The 26,324-nt window shown below is 40.4% G+C and overlaps 3 protein-coding genes across 3 annotated transcripts in view; 1 reads left to right on the top strand and 2 right to left on the bottom strand.

Moving 5' to 3' along the window:
* The window catches only part of LOC121316625 (tetratricopeptide repeat protein 7A-like), a 118,625-nt gene extending 109,077 nt beyond the window's left edge, over nucleotides 1-9,548 (bottom strand). The window contains 1 exon segment of the mRNA XM_041251666.1: nucleotides 9,362-9,548. Within this exon segment, the coding sequence (XP_041107600.1) occupies nucleotides 9,362-9,512 (151 nt within the window). The 5' untranslated portion in view covers nucleotides 9,513-9,548.
* Nucleotides 9,549-12,037: 2,489 nt separating this feature from the next.
* Nucleotides 12,038-22,261, top strand: LOC121316691 (multiple coagulation factor deficiency protein 2 homolog). Its single transcript, XM_041251756.1, has 4 exons — nucleotides 12,038-12,135; nucleotides 18,025-18,203; nucleotides 20,568-20,727; nucleotides 20,995-22,261. The coding sequence occupies exons 2-4, from the start codon at nucleotides 18,037-18,039 to the stop codon at nucleotides 21,124-21,126; spliced, it is 459 nt and encodes a 152-aa protein (XP_041107690.1). The 5' UTR covers nucleotides 12,038-12,135; nucleotides 18,025-18,036; the 3' UTR covers nucleotides 21,127-22,261.
* Nucleotides 22,262-23,934: 1,673 nt separating this feature from the next.
* The window catches only part of LOC121316624 (homeobox protein prophet of Pit-1-like), a 25,878-nt gene continuing 23,488 nt past the window's right edge, over nucleotides 23,935-26,324 (bottom strand). The window contains exons 3-4 of the mRNA XM_041251665.1: nucleotides 24,762-25,008; nucleotides 23,935-24,376 (exon numbers count right to left, since the gene is read on the bottom strand). Of these exons, the coding sequence (XP_041107599.1) occupies nucleotides 23,996-24,376; nucleotides 24,762-25,008 (628 nt within the window). The 3' untranslated portion in view covers nucleotides 23,935-23,995. The remainder of the gene's footprint in view (nucleotides 24,377-24,761; nucleotides 25,009-26,324) is intronic.

Genomic DNA, 26,324 nt, shown 5'->3' with positions numbered 1-26,324 from the left:
GAATACCGGAGAGAGAAGCTTGGTGTGGAACGATTACCCTGTGCGCTCTGGGAAAATCCAATCCCTGCAGCAGACATGGTGAATACCGGAGAGAGAAGCTTGGTGTGGAACTATTACCCTGCGCGCTCTGGGAAAATCCAATCCCTGCAGCAGACATGGTGAATACCGGAGAGAGAAGCTTGGTGTGGAACTGTTACCCTGCACGCTCAGGGAAAATCCAATCCCTGCAGCAGACATGGTGAATACCGGAGAGAGAAGTTTGGTGTGGAACTATTACCTTGTGCGCGCTGGGAAAATCCAATCCCTGCAGCAGACATGGTGAATACCGGAGAGAGAAGCTTGGTGTGGAACTATTACCCTGCGCGCTCGGGGAAAATCCAATCCCTGCAGCAGACATGGTGAATACCGGAGAGAGAAGCTTGGTGTGGAACTATTACCCTGCGCGCTCTGGGAAAATCCAATCCCTGCAGCAGACATGGTGAATACCGGAGAGAGAAGCTTGGTGTGGAACTATTACCCTGCGCGCTCAGGGAAAATCCAATCCCTGCAGCAGACATGGTGAATACCGGAGAGAGAAGCTTGGTGTGGAACTATTACCCTGCGCGCTCTGGGAAAATCCAATCCCTGCAGCAGACATGGTGAATACCAGAGAGAGAAGCTTGGTGTGGAACTATTACCCTGTGTGCTCTGGGAAAATCCAATCCCTGCAGCAGACATGGTGAATACCAGAGAGAGATGTTTGGTGTGGAACTATTACCCTGCGCGCTATGGGAAAATCCAATCCCTGCAGCAGACATGGTGAATACCAGAGAGAGAAGTTTGGTGTGGAACTATTATCTTGTGCGCGCTGGGAAAATCCAATCCCTGCAGCAGACATGGTGAATACCGGAGAGAGAAGCTTGGTGTGGAACTATTACCCTGCGCGCTCTGGGAAAATCTAATCCCTGCAGCAGACATGGTGAATACCGGAGAGAGAAGCTTTGTGTGGAACTATTACCCTGCGCGCTCTGGGAAAATCCAATCCCTGCAGCAGACATGGTGAACACCGGAGAGAGAAGCTTGGTGTGGAACTATTACCCTGCACGCTCAGGGAAAATCCAATCCCTGCAGCAGACACAGTGAATACCGGAGAGAGAAGCTTGGTGTGGAACTATTACCCTGTGCGCTCAGGGAAAATCCAATCCCTGCAGCAGACATGGTGAATACCGGAGAGAGAAGCTTGGTGTGGAACTATTACCCTGCACGCTCAGGGAAAATCCAATCCCTGCAGCAGACATGGTGAATACCAGAGAGAGAAGCTTGGTGTGGAACTATTTGAACTATTTGACAACAGCAATCTGGTTGAAGGTGGACAGTCACAATGTTTGCTTTTACTGTAGTTTCTTCTGTTGTTTTAGTTTAGGTAAGTGATTCCCAGTGCATATTACTTATAAAAAGTAACAGCAAAGATATCACATAAAACAGGAATGCGCTAGAAGCTGACCAAAAGGGAGTTCATTGATGTTTGTTTATTTCGTCAAGTGAATGCGCTAGAAGCTGCAAAAATATAATTTGCTGACATGTGCAATTAAAACGCTACCACATGTCAAAAATGTTAGCAATATTTTTCTATTCTTTGGATTTTGTGTTAGTCCATATTTTATGTGCATGTAATGTGATAACTTTGAAAATCCTGTGTTTTGAATTGCATGCATGAGCAGTGGAACGACCAGACTGACTACAGACTTCATTGCCAGCGCTTCATTGTGACGCTTCACCTGTAGAGGAAAGCGCAGGACCTATAAAGCTTCCGAGTCACACTGTAAAAGTCCACTAATGCTGACGGCTACAGGTTCAGCATGAAACCAATAAAAAGTACCTACAGTTTGTTACGGTAGCCAGAGTGTTTGTCTTTTGTCTAATTTATTTTAAGATTTGTAACAACCACACGAGCATGATGGGCTGAATGGCCTCCTCTCGCTAGTGAAATGTATTTTGCTCTTATTTAAGGTGCACTGGGGCATTGTTTTGACGGAGACATTTGTACTTGAATACACTTAAACAGAATTATGTTCTTATAGCAAGAAAGAGGAAGGCATCTACTTAGAAATGTTTTAGAAATGTAGCATTAAATATAATGGTTAACTTTGAAATGTTCATTATTGAATTGCTTATGTTAGCTTTCTAGTTAAACAGGTCTTTGCCAGAAACACCTTTTTTTCTTCTTTTTTTTTTTAATTATTTGGAAGTGGTGATTTTCAAAATATCTAACACAATAGTGTTTCTGTTAACAGGACCAGGAGCCCTGTACATGAAAAGGGGGCGGGGCAAAGCCCTGTTATAAAATGTTTTTGTATGTGGAGGACGAGCAAGGTGCTGTCCGCCACGTTATTGTTTTGTTTTGATTTAGTATTTATTTAAGAACAGGGTACTCCCTGTCCCTGTGCATATTTTGTATTTATGATTTATTTATTTGTAAATAAATAGCTTTTGTTTTGTAATGTGGATGGGAAGCCCCATTCACAATTGAAAATGTTGTGGTAATGTGTGGCTGTTGGCTAGTGCGCTGTTAAACTAGTCGGAGGTCACAAGTAATTCATAAACTCGTGCAGATTGTGGGTCGAGGGGTAATGGAATAATAAGTAGCTAGTTAAACCCCTCGGCGAGGGTATATAAACCTGCAGCGTTCTCAGTTCGGGGTGGGAGTACAGAGGAAAGTACAGTACAGAGAGAGGAGAAAGGGTTTTGTTAACATGTGAACAGTGAAGCCTATTTCCCAGCCTGACCTGTAGTCAGTTTTGTGAGACCTGTTTATTTGTTTACCTTATTATTTTTGCTATGTGAGCTGTGTTTTTGTTTTTGTTTTGTTATTTAAATAAACGGCGCCTCAGCGTCTGTTGCCCTGCAGTACTGCCTGTGTTGGTTTTTCTTCCTGCATTCTGGCCTGAGGCCACTACTTGGCTACCCTGTCACAGTTTAAAATGAAGGAACACACATTGGTGTTTTCTCTAATATAACACATCACTGTGTTCATTTAAAAATATATGTTTTTCGGTTTACATGAATCATTCAGACTAGTCTAGCTTCCAAGTTAAACTCTGTTTACTTGTTTTACTATCTAAGAGATTTGAACAGTATAGATTCATAGAGGTGTTATGTTGTATGTGACTTTTTTGGCCCATCTTGTTCATTTGGTTGATTAATGATCCAAGCAACAACCTCATCAAGCCATTTCTTGCAGTACCCGAGTGAATTGGCTTCCACAACAGTGCTTCATTCTTTCACTCCTTGCTTACATTTTTAGGACACTTCTAAGATAATACAGTATGTAAAACATCTGGCAGAGTTAAAAAAAGTCTGCTTCAAGGAAAGTATTTTCAGTGTTATTTTGTTATATTTAAGAATTTAGAGATTCCTTGTAATTGGAGTATTTGAAGCTGCCGAATGCAAGAGTTATTTTTTTATATGTAAGAAATAAAGAAAATTGTGTCTTTTATACTACGTGTTGCTCAGTATAAAAGATATTGTCCCATACTGCATCACTATCAGGACTGCCTCCCACTTTATCTAGCTCTGTCCCATATAGTGGTAACTGGAAGGGAGCTGATATTAGACGAAAGAAAAAAATGATATAGAGAGGAGACTAAGCCTCTTGTGGTGACTATTGAAGCAAGTATATCAGCCACAGGGTGGAGAGGTAACGCTGTGTCCCATGGCACCCCATAGGAGCGAAGGGCTGAGCGGAGTCGGAGAGATACATGAAATAGGAAAAGCCAGGGAGCGAGGAAGTGTCCTTGAGGTCCTGGAATGGACGAATACCAAGATCATCAAAGATATTGCCAAGAATATAAATATTTTTGGTGGACCAGGATATTGCCAATAATAAGGGATATTTCCAAATAGGTGAGAACTTATGACATTTTGGGGAGTTGCCAAGAAATCGGTTAACTTTCTTCCAAATATCTAATGAGTTTGCAATGACTGGGCCCATTCGGAGAGAGATAGTCCCACCCTCAGGAGCTGAATGCAAGAGATCCTGAAGTCTGATTGGCTTAACTAAAGATTCCTCAATTGGTCACAATGAAGCTGGTGCCCCTGAGTCCAACCATGTTTTAAATGCCCTTAATTGAAAAGCCCAGTAATAATATTTTAAATTGTGGGAGTGAAACGGGGATCATAGAAAATATGAAATTAATATGAGGGAGTATATTAATTTTTATAATGGAGATCCTACTGTGTAATGTAACCTGTAATAGAGACCATCTAGTCAAATCTGCTTTGATTTTATTTAGTACTTCAAGTATATTTTCTTTCCGACTCTACTGGAAATTAGGAGATATCTTAATGCCCAAATATGTGAGACCTGTGACCTGATGCCAAATAGGGATATGAGGAGGGAGGGGTTATTGCAGCGATAGGGTTCAAAGGTATAAAAATAGATCAGGACCAATTTATTTTATATCCAGAGTTTACCAAAATTATTAAATACATTAAATGCATTGGGTACTGAATTAGAAATATCCGACAGAAACGAGAGTATATCATCAGCATAGAGTGATATATGATGCTGGGAGCCCTGCATAGTGATGGGAGCTATACTGGTACTTTGTCTAATAGCTTGTGCTAACGGTTCTAAGGAAAGGATAATAATAACGGTGACAATGGACAGCCCTGTTGAGTATCTCTGCCAAGCGTATGAATACCTGTTCTTGCTTGCCAAGGGAAACAGAATCAATCAAGCGTTTAAGAACCTCATGATTTTCTTACTTGCTCAGTTAGTGTATTGTATCCCTACTCTTCTGCTCATCCAGTTGAACATCAGTCTGGGTTTGGCCAAAGGTTTGAGTGTAACAGTGGCTCGCAAGTGACTTTGGGAACGCTCATGTTTTTGTGCTGACTTTGTTAGACATCCAGCAGTATCACTTTTTAAATTGACAGCTAGCGGTAAACCACGGATACCTTTCAGAATTTGAATGTTGGAAGTGGCGAGTCCCTTCCTGTGTCAGCTCTTGTATTTGTGGTGTATACCTCCCTTTTTTAAAAATCTCCAATTTTTCTGAGAAAGTTTTTTTGAAAATTGATTTGTAACCAAATCTGTTAATCGGAGCAATCATAAAGCCCTGTCCCTCGCCTGTGTCTACCTATAATATATATATTAATTTGTGAGCCAGGGAAATACATACCGTCGATTTACGCCACATAAAGCAAAAAAATCCAATTTTTTTCTGAGCTTCTTATATTTAAAATTTTTTTTGAAAATTGTGGAAAATCCTTGAGGTGTTATTGGGTCGGCATTTTATTTCTGATAACCGATTAAAAGTTGGACTATACCGGTTCTGGTACAATATTCAATCCATTATGAAGACTACATGTATAGTCAATTTGTATTAACAAATTAATCAGCCCGATTAATCAATTAAAGAGTTGATCACGGATACATTTTTTTTTTTTTTTACAATTTAATCAAATAAAATCAACTAATAGAAGATCTGCACTTTCTCCGCTGCAGTCCAATCATAAGTGAGCGGAGGTGGGACATAAACAGTTGAAGGTCTTAAGAAGGTTTAACTAATGGGAGAGTCAAAGATCTGTCCCTTGTTATGCAAGTGTCCAGTCACGAGTGAGCAGAGGCGAGACATACATTGTTGAATGTATTCTCTGTTTCAGTTGAAGGTCTTGTGAGTTTAAGCAATGGGAAAGTCAAAGATCTGGCCCTTGTTATGCAGGTGTCCAGTCATTAGTGAGCAGTGGCGGGACATAGCTATGCTAGGGTAAGCGGTGTAAGACTAGCTGAATTTCATGCGATATTGCTAATATTATAGAGACTGTTATAGAGAATTATATTAAGAACTTCAAAGTAATATTAACATTTGCAGTAGTAACAATAGTAGCATTTGCTTTTTACAAGTTTAAAAAAAAAATGTCATCAGACAACAGAGGCATCGTAGTCGATTTGGTTCCGAATCAATTTTCAAGGAGACCTTTCTCAAAAAAATTGAGGTATACAACACAAATAAAGAATTGACACAGGAAGGGAAGGGATATACTTGCCACTTCCAACATTCAAATTCTGAAAGGTATCTGTGGTTTACCAGTAGGTGTCAATTTAAAAAAATACTGCTGGAACTGCCTTTTGTTCAGTATAGAAAAGGCGGTATGGAACAGTACAGGCTACAGCAATCTAGGATGTCTATCGAAGTCAACACAAAAACATGAGCATCCCCACAGTCACTTGCGAGCCACTGTTACACTCAAAACTTTTGGCCAAACCCAGACTGATGTTCAACTGGACAGGCAGAAGAGTAGGGATACAATACATCACAATGAGCAAGTAAGAATAAAAATGAGGCTCTTAAACACTTGATTGATTCTGTTGTTTACCTTGGCAAGCAAGAACTTGCATTCAGAGGGCATGACAAAGGCAGCAATTCCTCTAATAGAGGTAATTATGTGTCATTACTTTCTCTGATTTCTGACTATGACAGCATGTTAAGCAATCACTTGTCAATAGCCACAGTATTCTCGGGTACCTCTAACAAGATTCAGAACGAGTAAAAGCAGAACCACAGGAAGCCAAGTACGGAGCTGTAACGGGAGATTAAACAACCGACGATGGAAACGCAGCTCAGCTGGCTTGTGTTTTCAGGCATGTGACTGACAGTGTCCCAAAAGAACACTTGTTCTGTGAAAAGTTACATTTGCTAAAATAAAAATAATAATTAAAAATGCTATAAAAAGACCAAATTCCCATTGTGCTTATTTTTTTTCTATTAAATTTTTTAGATTCTATTGTTTTTTTTTTAGTATTACACTGCAGGACAGCCACTTGAATCGAGTCCTAATATATACAGTGCCTATAGAAATTGTACACCCCCTTGAACTTTTTCATATTTTGTTGTGTCAGTGCCTCAGAGTTTCATGCATTTAAATGAAGCTTTTTCCACTTATCTACACACCATTCTCCACAATGTTAAGGGGAAAAAAGATTTTATTGAGAAAAAAAAATGATATATTAAAAATACAAAACTGAAAGATCAGAATTGGATAAGTCTCCTCCTGAGTTAATACTTGATGGAAACACCTTTGGCAGCAATTACAGCTGTGAGTCTGTTGGGATAGGTTTCTACCAACTATGCACACCTAGATTTGGCAATATTTGACAATTGTTCTTTACAAAACTGTTCAAGCTCTGTCAATTTCCTTGGGGAGCATTGATGGACAACAATCTTCAAGTCATGCCACAAATTTTCGATTAGATTTAGGTCAGGGTTCTGACTGGGCCACTCAAGGACATTTCCCTTTTTGTTCCTTAGCCACTCCAGTGTAGCTTTGGCTGTGTACTTTGGGTCATTGTCATGCTGAAAGGTGAACTTCCATCCCAGTTTCAGCTTTCTTGCAGAGGGCAGCAAGTTTTCCTCAAGGACTTCTCTGGACTTTGCTCCATTCATCTTCCTATCCTGACAAATGCCCCAGTCCCTGCCGATGAGAAACATCCCCATAACAAGATGCTGCCACCACCATGCTTCACAGTAGGGATGGTGTTCTTCGGGTGATAAGCTGTGTTGGGTTTGCGCCAAGCATAACGCTTTGTATTTAGGTCAAAAAATTCATTTTAGTTTCGTCAGACCACAAAGCTTTTTACCACATGGCTACAGAATCACCTGAGTGTTTTTTTGCATAGTTTAAATGGGATTCAAGGTGGGCTTTCTTGAGTAATGGCTTCATTCTTGCCACCCTACCATACAGGCCAGATTTGTGGAGTGCTTGGGATATTGTTGTCACACGTACACTTTGACCAGTCTTGGCCATAACTTGCAAAGTTGCCATTGTCTCTTGGTAGCCTCTCTGATCAGACTCCTTCTTGCTCGGTCATCCAGTTTGGTGGGACGGCCTGATCTAGGCAGGGTCTTGGTGGTGCTATACACCTTCCACTTCTTAATAATCATCTTGACCGTGCGCCAAGAGATATTCAAGTCTTGATATTTTTTTTATACCCATCTCCTGATATGTGCCTTTCAACAACTTTGTCCTGTCATCTGGGTTAACAAAACTACAGTACAAAGTTCAACGCACAGAACAAGCAACAGAACTACAGACGAGCACTGTAACGACTGCACCTTCAATGAGGTTTTCATTGATAAACCACTACAATTTAACACAGGTGGAGGCCACTTGGTGTGTGATTTTGAAGGTGATTGGTTACACCTGAGCTAATTTAGGCTTGCTATTACAAGGGGGTGGACACTTATCCAACCAAGCTATTTCAGTTTTTATTTCTAATTACTTTTCTACAAATTTCTAGAATTTTTTTTTACTTGGAATTTGTGGGGTAGGATGTGTAGATAAATGGAAAAAAAAAACTATTTTTATGCATTTTAATTCCAGGCTATAAGGCAATAAAAGGTGAAAATTTTGAAAGGGGGTTTGGACTTTCTATAGGCACTGTGTATATAAATTGCTAAATGACAACCTTGGTTTCTTCTCACCCAAACTAAGCTGTATTAATAACAGTCAAAGTTGTTATAATAGTGGAAAACACTATTGGAGGTGTAAATTGTTAATGCTCATAACATTGATTTATATATATATATATATATATATATATATATATATATATATATATATATATATATATATATATATATATATATATATAGACACTCTTTTTTTTTTTCTTGTTATTACAAACATTCCCATTGAGGAGTTGCAATGAAGATGCACCCTTGGTTAATAATACAGCTGTATGTTACAGTATGTAAAACAATGCAGAATGCTCATATGTTCTTTATAAAGGTTCACTGCTGGTGCCATAGTAAAGGCACAGCAGCTTGCAGTAAAGCGTTGTAAAAGCGTGGGGATGGTTTGATTCAGCACAGCATTGCAAATCACAGAAACCATAGCAAAGTTATGTAGACTGCTATAAACGCTTTAATAAAGGTGTATGTGCGTCAAAAGTATACTATCAAACAACAAAACCAGAACATTAAGTTTTAAATCTATTGCATGGCTTGTGTTAAATTCTCAAAACGTGGCTTTACTTGTACTGTCATTTGGTACCGCAGTAGTATCCACGCGTATTTGACAGTTCTCGGGCTACAATTTGATATACAGTACGAGATGCATTCATTAATCGTGTTGCTCTTGACATGGTCAGTTGGCTTCGGATGACAAGCCAGGTAAAAGTAACCTTGTTGAACAAGCCAAAAGTTTGATGTGATTTATTTTTGTATAAAAGTATCAGTCATCTGGGTTAACAAAACTACAGTACAAAGTTCAACGCACAGAACGAGCAACAGAACTACAGACGAGCACTGTAACGACTGCACCTTCACCGAGGTTTTCATTGATAAACCAGCAGTGTCCCGAGTACAAAGGAACTCACCGTGCTCGTGTATTCCGGCGAGGTTCACCTGCTGCACCAGCTCGGGCATCCTCTCCCACTGGCATTCGCCCCGGCATCTTTCAATTTCAGCCTCCAGTCGGTACTGGGAGAAGGAGATTCGCGCTGCCATGGTGCTCCTAGTACAATACATGTACTCTTAAAACAAGGAAGTCACCCGCTGCCGCTGCTGCTGACTGAGTGAATGACAACTAGTCAAAAGTTAACTTTTACACTGCGCATGTGCGCGGCAGACTTTGCATACTGGAAGAATAGTTTATCATATTCGGATATTGTTTATTTAATGTCACATTGCGTTGGGTGCGCGTCACAGTGCAATTAAAAGACATCTTTTGAGTCAGTTCAGGGTACCACTAACTTTTTATTTTATTTAAAAATATTGTGTAAAATCAAATCTACGACCTTCCTGTGTATTCCTTCACCTCCTCCCCTCCACTGCCCTGTTGACATCTGTTTCCACTAAACCACAGTGGAGTTTCTTCCTGTTCTGAAGTTCAATAGCCTGGCTGGCAGTAATGCTTTTTAGAAAGACGATTTTTTTTTTTTTTTTTTTTTTTTTAAATCTACATTATTAATTATTCTAACGTAAGGTGACCAGGTTTTTAAGTCCTTAAACTGGGACAGTATGGAAATATTGTGAAAAATTTCCGAGTTACAGGGAAGCTATAGGGTTTTTATTTTCACTGTGTCAATGTTTGATATCATATTGAAAATTAATGCACTCGAGACCCGTGGTGATATTCAGAGTGTAATCTTTTACTTTCAAAAACTTTGTGAATAAATTATTTTATTGTCTTTGTAATTCCATTTCTGCACAACAAGTGTGGTTATTATATTACACAGTAGCGATTCAATAATATCAAATACCGAGATTCCATTTTATTGCTGATTACTGCTGCAAATCTAATCCCTTTTCTGCCTAAGAAACTGCATCTCGCTCTGATTTCCACTTTCCATCTCTATCTATATCTCTGCTATCCTCCAGTGTCCAAACTGCAAACCAGGCCCTCCCTGTATGAAAACCTTGCATATCTCGATTTGCAATTTCTATTTATAAACGGTTACTTCATAGAATCTATTGCTCAAAATAAATTTCTTCCCGTTTAAAATGACATGGTATTTGTTCTGTATGTTTTTTTTTTTTTTTTTTTTTATTATTTACTGCAGTTTCTATTTGGATCTTAGTGTGCTGACGGGCATCGATTAAACGGAATGGAACATGTTGAACTTCTTCATTTCATTATGCAATTTCTTGTTTGTTACATTTTTTGGTACCAAACAATGATCACGAGAAAGCGTCTGATAAAATAAATTTGATAACTACGCATTTTACAATGGCTAATTTATTTGCTGATCTTACCTATTTTTAATTTTTTTTATAGTCAGCAGTATAGGCTGAGACGTGGATCAAGCTAATCAAATGTCACTTCTAGAAAGGAATATTATTTAATCTTCCTTAATATACGCATAACTTTAGCATATGCAATATGCTTTGTTTAGCAACGAAACACAGATGCCCCCTTGTGAATGGCAAACGATGAGTGAAAGGATGAGATAACACTGAAACTATCATCTTGAGAATATTATACTTACACCAGTATAAAACTTTACTGTGGCTTACCACAGTGTTGCAAATAATACGAAAATATTTATAATGAATGGTAAAACACTTGCCAGAATGGTAAATCTCAGAAATATGCGATAAGACACTGTGAACCTAATGGTTTATCGTGATAAAGCTGGGTAAAGTCACAGTATAACGGATGGAAATAGATTCTCATTGCATAGCAGTCTGATCCGTTTCTGGTTTCATTACATGTTTAATCAGACATGCCTGAGCCTGTTACTTATACAATGTGGCTAATCAAGCTCGTATTATAACCTGGACTGGGCGAAACATATATCAGTTATACTGTTCCCCCCAGTAAAGTGTTATTACTGTAGTACAGTATAACAACACTATAATGTGGAAAGCAAAGAGACTAAGGGAACTGCTTGAGCGTGCCTGTTTGTTTCTGGGGCTGGCTCAGACAAACAGAAAAGCATTTTGAATTGAAAGAGATCGAAATCACAAAGGATGTGTGTTAATATGGACCTATCATTTTATTTATTTTTATTTTTTTAATGCTAATTGACAACAATGTGGTCTTCATAGCACTCACTCGCTTGCTTCTGTGTGGATTTGTTGCACTGTAGCATTGATATCTGTTTTAACTATCTAATGTTGACAGTGAATGTAGCCTTTTTTGGGGGGGGGGGGGGGGGGGGGCACAGTACACTCGTACATAACTGAGTATCTGAAACTAACAGGCTGTGATAGGGCACCGCTACGGAGCTAAACAAATTGTTGCTGAAATAGAGCAAATAAAAATATAATATATTTTTAAAAAAACTGCAATTCCAGTGTACAGTGTAAAGATAATGAAATGTATTTTTAAACTATAGCTGCAATCCCCATATTCGTTGCAGACACGTATTATCTACCTGCCTGGGCTTATTCTGGATCACTGCACTGCTAATTTATTCATCGTCCACCCGCTCGCGTTTGCTGATTTGCTGTTGGGAATTAAATCCCGCCCTGTCGCTCGCTTCTTCGGGAGGAGTTGTTCTGCTTGCGGAGGCGCTCTACGTGTTTCATTTAAACTGGGACACGTGGTTTTCAGCTTGAGCCAATCGGAATGTAACGTCGTGTCCCAGGGTTGAAGGGCCGCACACAAAAACAAGTCTTGTAGGCGCTGTCAGTGTTGAAGACAGCGGTGAGTTCACTTTGAGATGGGTTTGTGTGTCCGAGTCAATAACAAGAGCTTAAATTGTTTTTTTTTATTGTTATATGTTTTAGTTAAGTTAAAAAAAAAAAATACCGAGAACGTTAACAGCGATTAAATTCAGTTTTAGAAAGACTTGCAGTCAGCCTTGTGTGTATGGGGTGATTTAGGAGAAATGATTTCGTTGTTGTTATTGTTATTATTGCTGTCTTTTGTGTTAGACTGTTTCATTCTATGTTCAACAGGTTAAAGCTATCCGTGTGGCAATGGCTCGGTTAAGTATACCGTCTTTACAGTTCCCTCGAGTATTTAATTTATTCAAAAATAATTAAATTACACGAATAAAAACCGAGTTAAGAAAGACACATTGGGAAGATGTACTGAACTTTTAAATGCTCTACACTGAAGTGATCTGGAAACGTTTGATTCTTCTTGTGTGTTCTGATTTAATGCGGGTTTATTTTATGGAAAAAAAAATAGCGCAAATAGTCGCTTTAGCAGGTAATATCGGTAGAGGATTACATCTGCTCCTCGTCATCGTGTGACATGCAGTACTCCGGGAGTTTTTAAAGGAGTCGTTCTGAAAGGATTTGGTGTTTTAGAGCTGATCATTGGTGTCATTGTTCAGCTGCTTCCATCAGAAGGGATTTCAGTTGAGGTAATTTGTTGCCACTGTGAGAAGCTAATTTTAACACATTACTGCGATTTGCAATTCTGATCAGTGGTGAATTGACATGGGGGAATTGCTTTTTATTAAAAAAAAAAAAAAAAAGGAAGTGAACCCCCAACCCTGATCTCAAAGCTCCTTAAACAATCGAGCTGCCGTTTCACCCAACCCATTCACTTGTAAGAGTCAGACACAGAAGCGTGTTTCTGACCAATGACCCTGGTGGGTTACAAGAGAGACACCGTGAAAACAACAAATATTCGTTTCTGGGTTAAGTACAATTCCTGGTAATGGGTGCAGATTTACAAACGGGTTATAAGTTAATGCAGCACATTAATACAATGTTTTAGTAATAATCAAGGCTTAAAACATTCTCCCCCTTATTCATTTTGATCTTTTTGCTTTCCAGGATTTATTTGCACTTTGAATAAGGTTACCATATGCCTGCATGTACAGCTGTAGCCAAACGTTTTGCGTCGCCCTATAGAATGAAGTTATTTAATACAATGTTAGTGTAGTCCACCGTACCCATTACGTTAGTTACTGTACTGCAACCTGTCATTTGTTATATACAGTGTATATGTTTGTATTGGGAGTACAGCTCTGTGTGTATAGCTTGCTATTGATATGAGATGTCTGGGATCATGTTGCAGGGGGTGCAGTTATGTATAGCTTGCTATTGATATGAGATGTCTGGGATCATGTTGCAGGGGGTACAGTTATCAGTTATGTATAGCTTGCTATTGATATGAGATGTCTGGGATCATGTTGCAGGGGGTGCAGTTATGTATAGCTTGCTATTGATATGAGATGTCTGGGATCATGTTGCAGGGGGTGCAGTTATGTATAGCTTGCTATTGATATGAGATGTCTGGGATCATGTTGCAGGGGGTGCAGTTATGTATAGCTTGCTATTGATATGAGATGTCTGGGATCATGTTGCAGGGGGTGCAGTTATGTATAGCTTGCTATTGATATGAGATGTCTGGGATCATGTTGCAGGGGGTGCAGTTATGTATAGCTTGCTATTGATATGAGATGTCTGGGATCATGTTGCAGGGGGTGCAGTTATGTATAGCTTGCTATTGATATGAGATGTCTGGGATCATGTTGCAGGGGGTGCAGTTATGTATAGCTTGCTATTGATATGAGATGTCTGGGATCATGTTGCAGGGGGTGCAGTTATGTATAGCTTGCTATTGATATGAGATGTCTGGGATCATGTTGCAGGGGGTGCAGTTATGTATAGCTTGCTATTGATATGAGATGTCTGGGATCATGTTGCAGGGGGTGCAGTTATGTATAGCTTGCTATTGATATGAGATGTCTGGGATCATGTTGCAGGGGGTGCAGTTATGTATAGCTTGCTATTGATATGAGATGTCTGGGATCATGTTGCAGGGGGTGCAGTTATGTATAGCTTGCTATTGATATGAGATGTCTGGGATCATGTTGCAGGGGGTGCAGTTATGTATAGCTTGCTATTGATATGAGATGTCTGGGATCATGTTGCAGGGGGTGCAGTTATGTATAGCTTGCTATTGATATGAGATGTCTGGGATCATGTTGCAGGGGGTGCAGTTATGTATAGCTTGCTATTGATATGAGATGTCTGGGATCATGTTGCAGGGGGTGCAGTTATGTATAGCTTGCTATTGATATGAGATGTCTGGGATCATGTTGCAGGGGGTGCAGTTATGTATAGCTTGCTATTGATATGAGATGTCTGGGATCATGTTGCAGGGGGTGCAGTTATGTATAGCTTGCTATTGATATGAGATGTCTGGGATCATGTTGCAGGGGGTGCAGTTATGTATAGCTTGCTATTGATATGAGATGTCTGGGATCATGTTGCAGGGGGTGCAGTTATGTATAGCTTGCTATTGATATGAGATGTCTGGGATCATGTTGCAGGGGGTGCAGTTATGTATAGCTTGCTATTGATATGAGATGTCTGGGATCATGTTGCAGGGGGTGCAGTTATGTATAGCTTGCTATTGATATGAGATGTCTGGGATCATGTTGCAGGGGGTGCAGTTATGTATAGCTTGCTATTGATATGAGATGTCTGGGATCATGTTGCAGGGGGTGCAGTTATGTATAGCTTGCTATTGATATGAGATGTCTGGGATCATGTTGCAGGGGGTGCAGTTATGTATAGCTTGCTATTGATATGAGATGTCTGGGATCATGTTGCAGGGGGTGCAGTTATGTATAGCTTGCTATTGATATGAGATGTCTGGGATCATGTTGCAGGGGGTGCAGTTATGTTATGTATAGCTTGCTATTGATATGAGATGTCTGGGATCATGTTGCAGGGGGTGCAGTTATGTATAGCTTGCTATTGATATGAGATGTCTGGGATCATGTTGCAGGGGGTGCAGTTATGTATAGCTTGCTATTGATATGAGATGTCTGGGATCATGTTGCAGGGGGTGCAGTTATGTATAGCTTGCTATTGATATGAGATGTCTGGGATCATGTTGCAGGGGGTGCAGTTATGTATAGCTTGCTATTGATATGAGATGTCTGGGATCATGTTGCAGGGGGTGCAGTTATGTATAGCTTGCTATTGATATGAGATGTCTGGGATCATGTTGCAGGGGGTGCAGTTATGTATAGCTTGCTATTGATATGAGATGTCTGGGATCATGTTGCAGGGGGTGCAGTTATGTATAGCTTGCTATTGATATGAGATGTCTGGGATCATGTTGCAGGGGGTGCAGTTATGTATAGCTTGCTATTGATATGAGATGTCTGGGATCATGTTGCAGGGGGTGCAGTTATGTATAGCTTGCTATTGATATGAGATGTCTGGGATCATGTTGCAGGGGGTGCAGTTATGTATAGCTTGCTATTGATATGAGATGTCTGGGATCATGTTGCAGGGGGTGCAGTTATGTATAGCTTGCTATTGATATGAGATGTCTGGGATCATGTTGCAGGGGGTGCAGTTATGTATAGCTTGCTATTGATATGAGATGTCTGGGATCATGTTGCAGGGGGTGCAGTTATGTATAGCTTGCTATTGATATGAGATGTCTGGGATCATGTTGCAGGGGGTGCAGTTATGTATAGCAGTTATGTATAGCTTGCTATTGATATGAGATGTCTGGGATCATGTTGCAGGGGGTGCAGTTATGTATAGCTTGCTATTGATATGAGATGTCTGGGATCATGTTGCAGGGGGTGCAGTTATGTATAGCTTGCTATTGATATGAGATGTCTGGGATCATGTTGCAGGGGGTGCAGTTATGTATAGCTTGCTATTGATATGAGATGTCTGGGATCATGTTGCAGGGGGGCAGTTATGTATAGCTTGCTATTGATATGAGATGTCTGGGATCATGTTGCAGGGGGTGCAGTTATGTATAGCTTGCTATTGATATGAGATGTCTGGGATCATGTTGCAGGGGGTGCAGTTATGTATAGCTTGCTATTGATATGAGATGTCTGGGATCATGTTGCAGGGGGTGCAGTTATGTATAGCTTGCTATTGATATGAGATGTCTGGGATCATGTTGCAGGGGGTGCAGTTATGTATAGCTTGCTATTGATATGAGATGTCTGGGATCATGTTGCAGGGGGTGCAGTTATGTATAGCTTGCTATTGATATGAGATGTCTGGGATCATGTTGCAGGGGGTGCAGTTATGTATAGCTTGCTATTGATATGAGATGTCTGGGATCATGTTGCAGGGGGTGCAGTTATGTATAGCTTGCTATTGATATGAGATGTCTGGGATCATGTTGCAGGGGGTGCAGTTATGTATAGCTTGCTATTGATATGAGATGTCTGGGATCATGTTGCAGGGGGTGCAGTTATGTATAGCTTGCTATTGATATGAGATGTCTGGGATCATGATGCAGTTATGTATAGCTTGCTATTGATATGAGATGTCTGGGATCATGTTGCAGGGGGTGCAGTTATGTATAGCTTGCTATTGATATGAGATGTCTGGGATCATGTTGCAGGGGGTGCAGTTATGTATAGCTTGCTATTGATATGAGATGTCTGGGATCATGTTGCAGGGGGTGCAGTTATGTATAGCTTGCTATTGATATGAGATGTCTGGGATCATGTTGCAGGGGGTGCAGTTATGTATAGCTTGCTATTGATATGAGATGTCTGGGATCATGTTGCAGGGGGTGCAGTTATGTATAGCTTGCTATTGATATGAGATGTCTGGGATCATGTTGCAGGGGGTGCAGTTATGTATAGCTTGCTATTGATATGAGATGTCTGGGATCATGTTGCAGGGGGTGCAGTTATGTATAGCTTGCTATTGATATGAGATGTCTGGGATCATGTTGCAGGGGGTACAGCAGTTATGTATAGCTTGCTATTGATATGAGATGTCTGGGATCATGTTGCAGGGGGTGCAGTTATGTATAGCTTGCTATTGATATGAGATGTCTGGGATCATGTTGCAGGGGGTGCAGTTATGTATAGCTTGCTATTGATATGAGATGTCTGGGATCATGTTGCAGGGGGTGCAGTTATGTATAGCTTGCTATTGATATGAGATGTCTGGGATCATGTTGCAGGGGGTGCAGTTATGTATAGCTTGCTATTGATATGAGATGTCTGGGATCATGTTGCAGGGGGTGCAGTTATGTATAGCTTGCTATTGATATGAGATGTCTGGGATCATGTTGCAGGGGGTGCAGTTATGTATAGCTTGCTATTGATATGAGATGTCTGGGATCATGTTGCAGGGGGTGCAGTTATGTATAGCTAGCTATTGATATGAGATGTCTGGGATCATGTTGCAGGGGGTGCAGTTATGTATAGCTAGCTATTGATATGAGATGTCTGGGATCATGTTGCAGGGTACTATTGATATGAGATGTCTTATGTTCAGTTATGTATAGCTTGCTGTTCATATGAGATGTCTGGGATCATGTTGCAGGGGGTACAGTTATGTATAGCTTGCTATTGATATGATGTCTGGGATGTCTGGGATCATGTGAGATGTCTGGGATCATGCTTATGCAGGGGGGGGTATAGCTTGCATTGATATGAGATGTCTGGGATCATGTTATGTATAGCTTGCTATTGATATGAGATGTCTGGGATCATGTTGCAGGGGGTACAGTTATGTATAGCTTGCTGTTGATATGAGTGATGTCTGGCATATTGCAGGGGGTACAGTTATCAGTTATGTATAGCTTGCTATTGATATGTGATGTCTGGGATGTTTCCTTTTTCAGATACCTGGGATCATGTTGCAGGAGGGTACAGTTCATCGATGCTGGATACTGAGCTCCTTGCTTCTCATCTCCTGGCTTTTGTCTGCCAGTGCTCAGGACCCTGCTCACCCAGATGTGGAGGTCACAGAGGGGCATCGGCCTAATATCAGGCTGGACAGGGAAAGGGTCCAGGATAGAGAGTATGTACAGTATTGATTGAGAAACGCATCTGTTGATTCGATAAGTCCATTACAAATGCACCCCCCACCACCACCCCAACAGTTCGTCCTCATGTGCTTTATTTTATTTATTTATTTAGTAATATTCTTGTTTTGTGAAGTTAACCAGAGTGGATTCAATTAGTAGATAATCAAAATAAGAATGCGCAGACTGTTTCTGGAGTAGAATGAAAACCGCACTATTCACTGTGATAGCTGTCGATATGTCATTTTGAAGTGTTCTGGTTTTCTTATCGTGTATAGTAACAAACCAATACAAAACATATATAGAAACACTCTTTTAGACATGTGGTTACATTACTATTTCAGTGTTTTGTTCAGTAAATGTTAGTAGATGAAATCACAAATAGCTATCAGCATTTGTAAAAAGCAGTGATTGGAAATTATTTAAATACTGCATTTTGGATAGATATGTTCTGCTTCATTTGTATCTTTTTATTTAATTTGATTAAAATGACAGTGATCTCTGTTTGACGCATTTTGTAGTTTCCAGTAATTACACTTTAGTCTGTTTTAAGGTTTTGTGCACAGAGCAAGCACGGTTGCTACTGTAACAGGAGGAGGAGGTGTTTTGGGCATGGGGGGGCTGTTGTGTTGCGGTATTGTTAGTTGGGTGTTTTGGCAGGGGAGGGTGGTTGTGTTGGAGGTCTTGTTAGCTGGGTGTTTTGGGCAGGTGGGGGCTGTTGTGTTGCAGTATTGTTAGTTGGGTGTTTTGGCAGGGGAGGGTGGTTGTGTTGGAGGTCTTGTTAGCTGGGTGTTTTGGGCAGGTGGGGGCTATTGGTTGTTCGGGCGAGGGAGGGAGGTAAATGTCAGTTATGTCCAGATGGGAAAGGTGGCAGTAAAGAGGGGTGTTAGCGGAGATCAGTATCTGAATAGCTGGATGTTGTGAGCATGTGATTTTGGGGGTTATCTGGGGTGTTTATTATTGGGCTTTGTAAGGGGGTGCTGGGGGGTTACGAATAACTTTGTTCATTAGCTGCTTTAGTCTTTTATTTGCTCCCAGTTCCTGTTCCTTTTTCTTATTAATTTAATGAACAGTGGCTGTGACTTATGTTGTGAAAAAGACATGCTCTGCCTCATTCGTACCCACAGGGTTTGCATGTTACATTATCTTACAGGCTAATGAAACCCCAATCTCATCATGCCCAACAAACGCAATACAGTTTTACAATCCGACCTACATCTTTACATTGCAATCTCAATAACACATCTACCACTGTCACTTTTGCATTTCACTCTGGTTAACTTCATGAAACAAGAAAACTGTATTAAAAAAAATTAATAAATACATTAAATGAGTTGCTTTCTTGATCTATTACCAATAACTGAAGTGTACCATTCATAAAGCTTCCCCACTGCTCCAGCACTACCAGCTTGTTGAAGTGAACGGTCAACAGTTTCTGTGTGGTTACAGTTACACAGTCAACATTTTACAAGTACACACATTTCTTATATATTCATCTAGTAATTGGGACAAATTTATGCAGGGGCAAATTATCATGCACCTGATTCTATAGTGTAAAGCACAGTTGTACAGTAAAGAAACTTGCTGTGGCTAAACATGTTGCAATAAGAATGGAAACATGAATGGTGGGGACGTTATTGTACTGAAAAGGTCAACCAAGGTAATACCTGCTAATCAGGCTATTGTTTTGCTGAAAAACCTGTAAACAGTACATTTTATTGTAATTTTAAAATAGATTTATTTACTTTATGAATTTTTCCCTTTCCATTTTGAAGTTTTAAAGCTAGACATTGTATTGTTGTGTGTGTGGTAGTTCCCTGAAATGGAACTTCCTGATTGGCAGATTAAGTGTTTTTTTTTTTCCCCAAGAAAAAAATTTACAAGAAAAAAACATGCTTATTAATTTTTACATAACACAAAACATGCACACATGATATTAACTACTACAATACTTTTAAGGGAAGGCTTCATTAGCTTATGAAACCATTTGTTTGCTTATGAAGAGTCATTTTGTAAAGTTAATGCAATGTCGTAAGATTGCAGCTTTTTTACTTTCAGTGTTGAAGTGCTACAGTACTGTAGCAGCAATAAGCCACCAGAGGTGCTGGTACTGCAGCACCAATCTCTTGCTGCCAGCAGTAACAGCAAGTACTGCAGGTGTACCTGCGGCTTCACAAGGAAACTCTTGTGTGGAAGCCCTGTGGTTGGTTAAAGAGACAAACTGCATAAACGCAATCCAAATGCATCAAGATATCCAGGAGATCCATCTGTGGGCCGTGTTACAGTCCGCATGAAAGAGCAAGAATGCATCTACTGTACAGAGGAGTTCAAATGTTTGTCTTTTTTTTTCTCTCGTTCAGGCACATTATGGAGCATTTAGACGGTGTTATTGACAAGCCCGAGTCAGACATGTCGCCCCAAGAGCTGCAGCTGCATTACTTTAAAATGCACGACTACGATGGCAACGACCTGCTGGATGGCTTGGAGCTGGCAACTGCTATAACCCATGTACACAGAGAGGTGGGTACACAGAGAGGTGGGTACACAGAGGTGGGTACACATTACCAGTGTGTGTGAGCATACTGCGTCCTCACCTACAGTCTTGTCTGCATTCAGCTTTTATAGAGATTACAGCAGGGGTGGCCAAAGTTGGCATCTTTGTATCTTCAGAACCACATGCTCCGATTTGTGCAGTGCATCTTCAGCACCACATGCTCAGATTTGTGCAGAGTTTTTCAGATCCATGGCAAGGTAATAAGTCTTACTTTTGTGTTTTTATTTAATCAGGAAGGAGGAGAAAATAGCCATCAAATGAATGAAGAGGAGCTTGTTGTTTTAATAGATGACGTGCTGAGAGATGATGACAAGAACAATGATGGATATATTGATTACGCAGAGTTTGCAAAGTCGTTGGCGTGATGAAAAAACTGCAGATGAAATGATTAAGAGTGTAGGTTATGAATCACACATTGCCCTTTACATATTTCAAGCAGGCAACTGCTTCTAAGTCACCCAGGTATACTACAAGTCAGCTTTCAAATTTTCTAAATGTCAAAATCAATAAAATATTTGAAATAAAAAAAGCTCTTTTAGTCTGGAGCTGAGCATTACAGTATCGTGATACATTTACGGTTGGTTTCACAGATCCTGATTAGCACTAATCTTGAATTTCCTGAGGTAAGGTAATACAAGATTAGTGCTAGTCAGGGTCTGTGAAACCAGCCTTGAGTGTATTTGAGGTTATGACAAAGGCAGTTTTCTAACAGTATTTGGGATTCAGTCTCCATAGCACTGTATTGGTTTAACAATTAGAGGTCCTTATGAATGGTGTGTTGGCACATACTCCATTATAATAGTAGACCAATATATTAATTAAAAAAACAGCATATTCCTCGTCTTGTTTTAGATTATAAATATGTTAGTCGGTTTTCAGACTTCTAGATCTTAAATGTTCTGCTGGTATTTTACTCCAAGTTAAGAATCATTTTGTCAGAAGGACAAGGCAAAATGAAGAAAAGGTCTTTTGCTGTTGATGAAACTGGGGAAGGTTTGTTGAAACTGTTTGGGTGGAAAATGAGAATTGAATAGGTGGCCCTAGTTGAGGTTTTCCTTTGGGAGGTCCCATTCTCAGTTTATCACTCCAGACTTGGTGGGGCTAGCACATCTAGTAAAGGAATTCCTTAGAGCAGCATTAATCAGATGACCCTTCTCTCACACTTTCTCTTGTCCTTAAAATCAAACAGGCACATGGTTCAGATGCACTAGTACACATGGCTGTGTGTTTGACTACTGCCCCAGTTTTTATATGTGTTTGATAAAGACATATTTACAATTGAAACCATTTATATACTTAATTGTAATTTATTTTTTTAACAATACACTGTGTTTGTAAAAAAAATAACATACTGGTATTTTAAAATGATAATTTGGTGAATTTCAACCAGAATGTCAAATAAACCCTACGTACTTTGACTTTATTCGCTACTGTGACACATTTGTACATCTAATCATTTATGTAATCGTAAATAGAACAAATAAACATACTGTTCCTCTATTTTATGCCTTATTAAATACTCTTATTGTAATATAGTGAGTTTCTTCCTTACTAAAGGTGTTTGGTAGTTTCCACAATGCTACAGAAAACCTTCAGTTCAGTTCAGTGGTTGAGAGGGAAGCTCACAAGTTCTATGTTTTGTCACAATACAAGGATGAATGTAAGTGATTTAGTTTAAAAATAATTTGCCAACAAGCTGTCTAGCAGATAGTTAGGTGAAGGACTGTTTGGGGGGATGACTCTATTCCCATGTCTTAAATATAATGCACTGGGCTCTATTCCCATGTCTTAAATATAATGCACTGGGCTCTATTCCCGTGTCTTAAATATAATGCACTGGGCTCTATTCCCATGTCTTAAATATAATGCACTGGGCTCTATTCCCGTGTCTTAAATATAATGCACTGGGCTCTATTCCCATGTCTAAATATAGTGCACTGGGCTCTATTCCCATGTCTTAAATATAATGCACTGGGCTCTATTCCCATGTCTTAAATATAATGCCCATTCCCATGGACTATGTAAACAATGTTCTTCCTTAAGTCTGTTTTGTTTTGATAGGTTAAATACAATGATATTGACAACATTGCTACATACAGTTTATTAAAAACAAAAAAAAAACTGTTTGTGTGAGTATGCATTAACATAGTGTGTAGAGTTAAATAGTACAATATTTCTAACTTTGGAGTTCAATTTTTGGAAATCACTGTGGCCTCTGCTCCACCCCATTACACTTTACACTGTTCACACTTATGAAATTCAAACTTGGTACTTAATAACACCTGGTGGCACAATCATGCAACTGCGGTATTATGTTTTAAAGTAAATTCTAAAAATATGTATATAAAAAAATATTATTTTATTAAAACGCAATTGTATTTAAACTCCACTCCACTTAGAACAGTACATATGTAGCATTGGCAAACAGTGAGAATGAACACTCACTGTTTTATAGGAAGACATTAAAGCAATGCTGCCCTTCCAGGGACTCCACTGGATTCAACAAAGAGCTTTAATTGTCCTTGTGGGATGCTTTGCTTCCTCAGTGATTTAATGTCTTAGTAAAACACTGGTAACGTGTGCAGTTGAATATTGTCGGGGGGGGGGGGGATTAAAGTCAGTCAGAATCTGCTTCCCCCCCTTTATTGCCTGTGGCTTTTTCTGTGCCAGTACCAAAAGTCAGCACTCCTCTAGATAAGCCGCAGCACGTGTGGGATACACACCTAGCCAAGAGACTTTATAAATGAGTGTCTCAAGTCCTCCAGAAGCAAGGCGCTTATCCGGTGTTTCGGAGGCGAGGGAAAACGGATGTAAAAAAAATTGTTAAAACAAAACAACCTAGAACAGGAATGTAGAACAACGGGGAAAAAAAATCACAAAAAGATGAGACTACAAAAACAACTCGACTGCACAGTGTGTTCATGCTGTGTTCCAAGCCCTGTTCCATTAAGTCAAAGGTGTTTTTAAGAGATGTAAGTGCAAAGCTTTTACTCCATATCAATGTATTTCTTTATTTTATTTACATTGTAGCACAAGGCTGGCTGACTGGCATACTGAATTTTCCTATAAATAATCAAAAAGGCAGTTAAGCCAAATCATGACAAATGCAATTCAGTTTAGTATGGTTTTACCAGTAGTGGAAGTTTACAGTGAATTTTAAGCTTATAAAACTAGAGGCTTCACAGAACTCTGCTGGGAAGTAAAGGGAAGAGGGAGGCTCTCTTGAAGCCAGTTTTAATTCCAGTGGGAGGGGTGGTCCAAGCCTGGCATGGGGGCCAGGGAGAGCATGGATGAGGTGGAGCTGACGGCACGCAGGGGGCTGTACCAGTCTTCATGCTGCCTGGGCGGGGCCATGGCTGGGGGGAGGTTGGAGTGGCTGCTGGCACAGCTGAACTGGCTGACGGACGGGGGTGGCCCGTAGCTCACTGCTGCCATGGAGGAGAAGCGCGGGAGGTGGTTGATGGTGTGGGGATACTGGTACTGGCACGCTGATGTGCTCACTGGACACACCCCCGACATCAGGCTGCTGCAGGTTGAGATCACAGCGGGGGGCACGGCCTTCTGCGCGGCTCTCTCGTGCTTACGGTGTTTAGCTCTTCTGTTCTGAAACCACACCTGGGGAAAAAGGGGGATTCGTAGTTAGTTTGCTTACCTGTTTACATTTGTAGGGAAGACAACTCCACTGAAAACTGAAGATTGCTCTATAACCACAGGAACCAGAACATTAAACGAATCTAAAATATTAATACATACAGATGATGTTCCTTTAAATTAAAGTGCCTCCATACCTGTTTTAGGTCCAAATAATTCAATTAAATGATTATAAAATCCATCCTAAACCTCATTGGCTGATTTACTCTATACTTTTTGCAAGTGTCATGACACGTGTGACCTGCATTGCTTCAAAGCTGTCAAGGGTAGTGCAGAGGCACACGACTGTAGTGGATCTCTTCCTGGTCACATGCACAGCTCCTCAGCCAAACCCTTCACCGTTGTCTACCTGAATGCGAGCCTCGTTGAGCTTGGTGGTCTTGGCCAGTTCCTCCCGGCAGTAGATATCAGGGTAGTGGTTCTTGCTGAACGAAGCCTCCAGGTGTTCCAGCTGCTCTTGGCTGAAGGTGGTGCGATGGCGCCTGCGAGCCGGGGTCGGATAGTGAGCTGGAGTGAGCAAAGAGCCGCTCCCGGGGCCCGCAGGAAACTTCTTGTAGGGGCCATCAACATCTGGAACACAGCAGCAACACACACCACTTCAAGTTTGTACTCATCCAAAATGTCACCGATTGGCATTGCAGACCTTCACAGCTCTTGCTTTTTATTATACAAAAGCTTTCAGAAATTATATACTGCAGTAGTGGTCAACTGGTGCTTCATCCACATCCAATATTGTAATTTCAAATAGGCACCTTCTGCAGCCATTGCTTGGGGGCTCCAATAATCATCTCCAAAATATTGATTTCTGCTTATCAATGTATTGCGTTTGCCATTTCTGACACTAACACTCACAAACTGAACGGATTTCCCCATAACGTGCAGTTAAGAACTGGCGTGTACTCGGTTTGCACATGCTCCTCCATAACGTGCAGTTAAGAACTGGCGTGTACTCGGTTTGCACATGCTCCTCCATAACGTGCAGTTAAGAACTGGCGTGTACTCGGTTTGCACATGCTCCTCCATAACGTGCAGTTAAGGACTGGCGCGTGTGTCCCCTTAATGTTTGAGTCCAGCTGCAGAAGTACAATTAGTAGAAAAAACGCAATTTTTTAAAAATAATTCTATTTTATGCTAAACTGAAGACTGTCAATATACCAAAGGGAACGCACTTGTGAAGCTGAATCAATAATTTCAATACAGAGTTCCTGAAATGATTTATTTGTACACCGCATTGAGCCTATTTTAACACCCGGGAATCAGACAATGCGATGTCTTGTCCAGAGCTCATGAAGGTCTGCAAAGAATACGACCTGGGACTCCTGTATCCTCATGTATTCGGCTTTTGGCCACGCTAGCTGTTACAGATGCAACTGCACAAAGATGTTTCAGTGTTAAAAAGATCCACAGCGTATGGACTGTCATTGAAATTGTGAGTGTAATGCTATTTATTTATATAACCATATCAACACACACACAGTGTTTAATGTGCCCCCTCCCCCAATAGCGGTCACATTGTTAATCCTTCGCGCGCACATTTTAGGAAAAGCTGATTGGAAGCAATTTTCCCTGTCACGTGTTTCTAATCGGTTTGTGAAAGTGGAGGCACTTTTCTTGTTTTGAAGTCAACTCATTAATTAATGGATTTATTTTATACCTACTGCTAAGCACTTGTTAAAGGCAATTGCGAGTATGAGTACCAGCACACCCTTAAGCCACACTAATGTCCGGTCTGCTCTGTGGACATAAGATCCAATAACACTTTTTAAATGAAGTAAGAGTGCTCCGGCTCCCCCACGCGGCTAATTAACAAAGTCGTCTTTACTTCCCTAACGCTACATTGCGTCTGGCCAACCCTGTAAACAGGCGAATCGATCCAACATAAACACCTTCAAATAAAATTCAATGCAATAAA

Source organism: Polyodon spathula, chromosome 6 (assembly GCF_017654505.1).
Source record: "Polyodon spathula isolate WHYD16114869_AA chromosome 6, ASM1765450v1, whole genome shotgun sequence".
NCBI classification, from domain to species: Eukaryota; Metazoa; Chordata; class Actinopteri; order Acipenseriformes; family Polyodontidae; genus Polyodon; species Polyodon spathula.
This window is presented reverse-complemented; position numbering and strand designations above follow the sequence as displayed.